This window comes from Cetorhinus maximus, chromosome 14 (genome assembly GCF_964194155.1).
Source record: "Cetorhinus maximus chromosome 14, sCetMax3.hap1.1, whole genome shotgun sequence".
In the NCBI taxonomy this organism is placed as follows: Eukaryota; Metazoa; Chordata; class Chondrichthyes; order Lamniformes; family Cetorhinidae; genus Cetorhinus; species Cetorhinus maximus.
This window is the reverse complement of record NC_135892.1, coordinates 114,895,817-114,902,489: the sequence shown is the minus strand read 5'-3', so window position 1 is coordinate 114,902,489 and position 6,673 is coordinate 114,895,817. Positions and strand designations below refer to the sequence as shown.

Here is a 6,673-nt window from a genome sequence, read left to right as displayed (position 1 = left end):
GGTCTTGCATCCATTAAAGAATAGAAGAAATGTCATTAGTAAAGTCAGGGGCTGAGGCAATTAGGTGGGGGGAGTACTGACTGGAAATGGCTGACGGTTTCAATCTGGAACCAAAAGGAAAACTCTCACTCCTCCCAGCTCCACAATAAGGTCAGCAAAAAATATATAAACATTTCAGAAGGAAGCCTATTGGATCCAGTGCCCTGTGGTTGTTGGGGCTAAAGGATCCGAGTAGCAAGCTTATTTCAGAGTGACCGAGTTGGTACAGAGACAGAGGATATCAGGAGATGGTTGTTAGAATAAACACATGCTGTTTATTTACAAACTAAACTCAGCAGGTACACTTGCGTGCTCACAGCTCAAAATCTTCAGTGTCTAACTCAAGACTCTCTCACAGAGGTAGCCCACGCTACTCTGCTATTGGGTATTAAGATCATGTGATCTTACATTACAACACTTGTCTTAAAGGTATATTCAGATTGCTACATCCCTCCACCTTTACTGAAAAATACATTTTACAATTTTTTTCCAATATATCAAGTTATTTACACAGATCAATTATTTTGTGTCAGTCTCTCTGGAGGTTTCCTTATGCTTGTAGAACATGTCAGGTCTACAGCTTCTGAAGTTTGATTGAGCATCTGGTTCTTCAGTAGGTACCTGTAAATCTGTTACTTCGACTCTTTCAGGTACATTCAGCCCTTCAAACACATTTGTACTCGGTTGAGTTCGTTCAACAGGAGATGCCAATTCAGCCTCGAACACTTGTGGAATCATCTCTGGGTATTTGGCTTCTCCTCCTCTTATGTGATCTGCATACCTCCTAATTACTCGATCTTCAACTTTCCCATGGTAGGAGAGAGGTCCAGTTATTGCACTTATCTCACCAAACAACCATGCTGGTCCTTCTCTAAAATTTTTCACAAATACTTTCTCTCCTACATTAAATGTTCAGTCCCGACTGTGACAATCACGTCCCATTTTCTGACTTTGCTACCTTCTTTCTACCTTCCCCCCAAAGTTTGGCTTGATTGAGCTCAGTCAACATCTCTTTGTCCTTTTGTCTATGACATCTTTTGGTTATTTCCACCTATCACTGGCCCTCTATCCAGCTCTACCAGTCCCACCCCCCCTTAAACCAGCTTATATTTCACCTCTCTTCTATTTTTACTTAGTTCTGTTTAAGGGTCATTCGGACTTGAAACATTAACTGTGTTCCTCTCCGCAGATGCTGTCAGACCTGCTGAGCTTTTCCGGGTATTTTTGTTTTTGTTTTGGATAGGCTGGGGTTGTTTTGCTTAGAACAGAGGAGGCTAAGGGGTGACCTCATTGATTATGAGGGGCCTAGATAGGGGAGACAGGAAAGACTTGTTTCCCCTAACTGAGGGGTCAATTACCAGGGGAAATAGATTTAAGGTGATTGGTAGAAGGATTAGAGGGGACATGAGGAAAATCTTTTTCACCCAGAGGGTGCTGGGCGTCTGGAATTCATGGTGGTTGAGGCTGAAACACTCAACTCATTTAAAAGGTAACTGGATCTGCATCTAAGTGCTGTAACCTGCAAGGCTACGGACTGGGACTGGAAAGTGGGATTGAACTGAGCGGCTAGTCCCTTTTATTCCCTTTTTTGGCTGGCGCAGATACGATGGGCTGAATGGCCTCTTTCTGTGCTGTAACTTTCCTATGGTTCTAAAACACCGCACCTCCCACAGCCAATTCTCCCTCAGAACTGCACTGATGTTTCAGCCTAGATTTTGTACTCAAGTCTCTGGAGTGGGGCTTGAAGACACAAACTTCTGCCTTGGAGGCAGGAATGACACCACTGAGCCATGCTGATACCTGTCATAATATTCCATGGTTCATAACAGCCAGGGTCACTGGATAGCAATTGGGTTTAGAAACTTTGTTAAGTTTGCCTCTACTGCCTAGCGAAATCTAGCTAAATCAGCTGAAACCAGAGTCAAATCTGGGACACTACTGGTCTGTGTGGTCAGAGCGTATCAATGCACAAATGATTCCTATTAGTCAGTGTGAGGCTGCACACACCCAAATAGCATTGCCTTCCATGAAGCAGGGCGACCAATCCTACCTTCAGATGTGAGTTGTAAAGTGCTAATGAATCAGTTTCTGGTACCTGCCCATATAGGCTGCGGCACAGATCCTGCCTTTGTAAACTAGGTTAGATGTGGTTTCCAGATTATTTGTGCTCAAAATCATTAGAAAGAAGAAGGAAAGTCCATAGGTTTGGAGGGCCAGCAGGTATCAACCCCCTGACTCAGTCTTTCAGTGATATCATTTTCCACGTGAAGAGGGAGGAAACCCCTGAGCTGATGCCAGTAACCTGCGGCAAACCACACGGGACGCTGTCCTCTATAAAAGAAGGTGCTGCAAGTAGACAGACAATCAGATTCAAGAGAGATCATAGGACAGGCACCATCCAATTCAGGTTAGAGTGACTCTGCAAGATAGCCCAGAAGAAAACAAGCAAGAACCTGCAAGATGCTTCGTAAATTCAGACCAAGATCCCCGATGGTGAGTAAATGGATAGTTAAAACAAGAAATGCAAATAGCCAATGGGAATATGCAGCAGCTTGAGACAGAAAGGCAGGAGGATGGTTTGGGGATCACCCTTCATCTGGATAATTCCAATGAAGAGCAGCAACTGGAACATTGTCTTTCCCTTTGCTGTACAACTGGCTGTATGTTCACAGATTTGGCTTTCAATTGGCGCGTAGTGAAATGTTAGGATTATCAACCTGTGGGCTGAGGGGTGACATGTGGTTGTGGAGTGGTGGCATCAGTGTAACAGCAGTATCTGCCATGGCACTCTTAACCAAGACTGTGCTCCTGGTTAAAATTGCTGTGGTTCTCTTGAATGCGCAACGACTGAAGGGGCTGGTGAAAGAAAGTAGCAATAACAATTATTTTTGATTGTATGTCAGCTGTGGAAAGAGGTTAACTGGATGACTAGAGCCAATGATAGAGTGTACATGGCATGTGGGGGGAAGATTAAATAGCAAGTGCAACAAAGTCCCATCAACAGAAAAGAGGCAAACGGCCAAATAATCTGTTCTTAGTGTTGCTCATTGAGGGTTAAATATTGGCCAGGACACCGGGGTAACACCCCTGCTCTTCTTGTGGCCATGTGATCTCTCACATCCATCTGACAGGGCAGTCAGGGCCACAGCTTAATGCCTCATTCAAAAGACAGCACCTCTGACAGTGCAGCACTCAATCAGTGATGTCAGCCTGGATGATGTGCTTATTTGCTGGTCAATGATTATATGCTGAGTGTATGCCAGAGAAAATGAGGACTGTCTGGTACAAGATATCCCTGCAACTGGAGGAGGTGTGTGTATGGGTGATTATTATAGTGTGCTTGTCAGATTTAATTCACCCCTGGTTTGTGGCTATGGAGGGCAGAAATACCCAAACATCAAACAAGTTTTCTCAGTGAAGATTCTGTGCCTTTTTTTAAATAGAGGAAATGATTTTATTGATGATTAGATCTCTCAGCACCCACTCTGCATGTTTCATCAGAAAGGTTAAACAGCAGGGCTTTGAAATAAATTGTGACTTGCCAATGTGGCAAGGCACCCCCAATGAACACATACTTCCTGCTCTCCTGTGCCTGAACGTTGCCACACTAGAGTATGAATATCATCCCAATAGCTGCACTGCCCTGTGTGGAAGGTACTGTAGCTCAGCAACTTCATATTCTTCAGTGAGAGAGGGGAAGGAACTAACTGGGATGAAGTACAGCAACACAGTTAAAAGTTTGACCCAAAAGACGGAGGTCTGGATATAAATACAGCTGCTGATTGCAACAGTGAAAAATATATTTTCAATACAATGATAGTTACTTCCAAAAGTATAAATACTTGAAAAGAAAAACGATTCCAGTGCTATGGAGAAAGAGTAGGGGACAAAGAGCTGGCACAGGCGCGATGGGCCAAATAGCCTCCTACTGTGCACTATTATTTTATGATTGATGATGAAGGAAATAAGGGATGAGGTAAAATCTGTAAAAGATGAAAACTGAGCCAGTACTGAAGATGAGCACAAAATAGTGAAAACTCTGAAGGATTGCTTGCTACAAGTGTTCACAAGGGAACACATGAGCAACGTGTCCTCTCCTGAGAGATCCCACACTGAGATAGAAGCTCTAGACAGGCTAAGTGTGTTGAGGATGAACTAATTCCCAATGATTGATGATTTTGATCCCAGTGACTTTCTTTAACAATGGACTGGTCTCCACCAGGTCTCTGCTGTGCTGCTCATCGTAATGCTCACCATCCTGACAGAGGTCACCTCTGCAGCGAAAGGGAGGAATAGAAAAATGAATACGGGACATCCACGTTTGAGGAGGGCCACAAAGTACATGCTGGACTTGGAAAACATAAAACACGTATTTCACCCTCCGTCACACAGCTGGGGCACCTCCAGTGCTAGCTTCAGAAATCGCTCCCTGTCTCCCTGGAACTACAAGTAAGTTCAGCCAGTTTCACATCTCACCTCTCTTTTGTTATCAAAATGCCAAACCCCCTTATCAAAACTGTTAACTCCCCCACACCCAGTACATCATAATGATATCGCTCCCTAACTCTCCACTCACACCACTGGCTCTTTCCATCTCACTGCTCCATCAAACTATGGCACTGACCGCCAACCATTTGTTTTCATGGTCTTTGATATTTGGGGTTTCTGGTCTCATTCTCTGTCAGGATAGGAGGCTGATCAGTAGCCTTTTTCCATTCAGGATTAAACGATCAAGGTGCCACATTAAGCCATGCAACTTGCAGTTCCCTCTAAAGGACTCTCATCAACAAATGAAGCAGGGAATCGGCCACTGAACCTATGGTGATGTTTTATTTATTTTCCCTTTCTTTTCTCCTGTTTCAGAGAGGACATTGACTCTGATCGCTACCCTTCCACCATCTATAAAGCAGAATGCGTGAGCACACATTGCCTGAACAGCAGAGGGCTCGAAGATCCAGGTCTCAACACCCGCCTCGTCCAACAGGAGATGATTGTCCTGAAAAGGAAAAAGGGCCCTGATCACAAGATCATCTACCGTGCGGAGAAGATGATGGTCCCTGTTGCTTGTGTCTGTGTCCGCCCAGAGGTCATCACTGCCTAAAGGGGTCAGCATCGCCCCAGCAAAGGGTAAAGCTATTTTAAGCAAAACCCATCCTAATCAGCCTTTATTATTCTAAACTACCAGTTCATAGTGAGGAAGGAAACCATTAAAATCGAGGACTGTCAGAAAGTCATTAGTATTGTTTTGAGGCACTAGTACATTCACACTCACCTGGGATAACAGGAGACACCTTCATTTTAGGAACTAAACTGCACAGCGACCCAGCCTCTTAGAAGAATCACCCTCAGTCAGAGGAGTAAATGCTCCATTAACTCGAGTTGTTGGGATTCTGGTGCCTTCTAAAGAGTTGGGACATCCCAAGTCTTCATTCCCTGTGCGATTAGGAAACTCCCTGAAATTCCCATGTATTTTTGGAAACAAAAAACAAGCGCTTTTAGATCCTCGGTGTTTTAAGTTTTCATTTGAGGGAACAAGATGAAATTAAAAGCTTCCCTCCCTCCCCCTTACGTAAATGATTGCGATAGATGCTCATTGTGGGGAATAATTTCCCTCAGCCATCAGAAGCGGCATCGCTGCCTTTCTCTGACCCGAGAGTGAATGGGTCTGATTAAGGCTGGAGTCCTGGCCCAATATTCAGATCCCATTACTGGTAGCAATGCCCCTGCCCCTCTCCCTCTGAAGACAATGCTCCTATTTACGGAATGGGTCGTCTCCTGCCCAACACCTTTCAATCCTGTGTTTTGTGTTAAGCCAGATCCCAATTTCAGTTAGACAAAGCAAAGTTGTGTGTTTGCAATATTTGGGATCTTGCTGTTTGTAGTCTGCAGCAAGTGCCAGACCCCTGGCAGAGCAGCCATCAGCTTTGAGATCTCCCCCCCGGCAAACGGCCTATGTGCACTGATCCCAGGCACTGTATGTCACTCCCTGGGCGTGTTGACCTTTCAGGGTGAGGCATGAGTGAGGGACCCTCTGTGTCTTTACCATACATCACTTGCAGCTGCCACAACCTCCTGTCCACGTTACAGAATTATTACATAACATTCAATGAATGAAATGCAATAAAGGGGACGTGACTTTGAGCATGTGACAGCCGCAGGCCCCAGTCATTGCCAACCCAGTCAACATCTACTCCAGAATGAAGCGGCTACCCAGGGAACAGGACAGAGAAGTGAGCTTGATGTGAGTGGGGTTTGTTTGGACACAGGGAGGGTGATACACAAGGAATCAATTCTGAGTGTAGCAGATTATTGAAGTACTGACTATGTCAGAGGCAAGATGGAACTTGCTGATACCTTGCTTGTATGTTAGCTTGTGCTGAAGTTTTTGCTTCAATTAAGCTATTTGTGGCTTTGCTATTTTGTTGAACTGCAGGAGTGTTTAGACCATTCTGTGTGGTCACACAACAGAAGTACAGTTTCCACACAGAATGGCCCAATTCAGGAACTGTTTCCTCTGCCATTCCTCGCATGATTCTTTCCCTTTCTAGTAGGACCGGGAAACATGATGGCCCGGGGGTCACCAACTGCTCTGGGAGCAGTGACAGAGATTACAATCCACCCAATGTCAGTTTGC

The 6,673-nt window shown here is 44.8% G+C and overlaps 1 protein-coding gene across 1 annotated transcript; it reads left to right on the top strand.

Moving 5' to 3' along the window:
* The first annotated feature begins 2,499 nt into the window (after positions 1-2,499).
* LOC144690182 (interleukin-17A-like) lies at positions 2,500-5,509 on the top strand. Its single transcript, XM_078557634.1, has 3 exons — positions 2,500-2,532; positions 4,262-4,488; positions 4,903-5,509. Exons 1-3 carry the CDS (start codon positions 2,500-2,502, stop codon positions 5,138-5,140), a joined length of 498 nt encoding a protein of 165 aa, XP_078413760.1. The 3' UTR covers positions 5,141-5,509.
* Positions 5,510-6,673: the final 1,164 nt, after the last annotated feature.

Bases quoted from the DNA above. Each gene is read 5' to 3' on its own strand.
- LOC144690182 (XM_078557634.1), top strand. From the start codon at position 2,500: ATGCTTCGTAAATTCAGACCAAGATCCCCGATG. The intron at 2,533-4,261 runs GTGAGTAAATGG...GGTCTCCACCAG, and splicing joins TCAGACCAAGATCCCCGATG to GTCTCTGCTGTGCTGCTCAT. The intron at 4,489-4,902 runs GTAAGTTCAGCC...CTCCTGTTTCAG, and splicing joins CTGTCTCCCTGGAACTACAA to AGAGGACATTGACTCTGATC.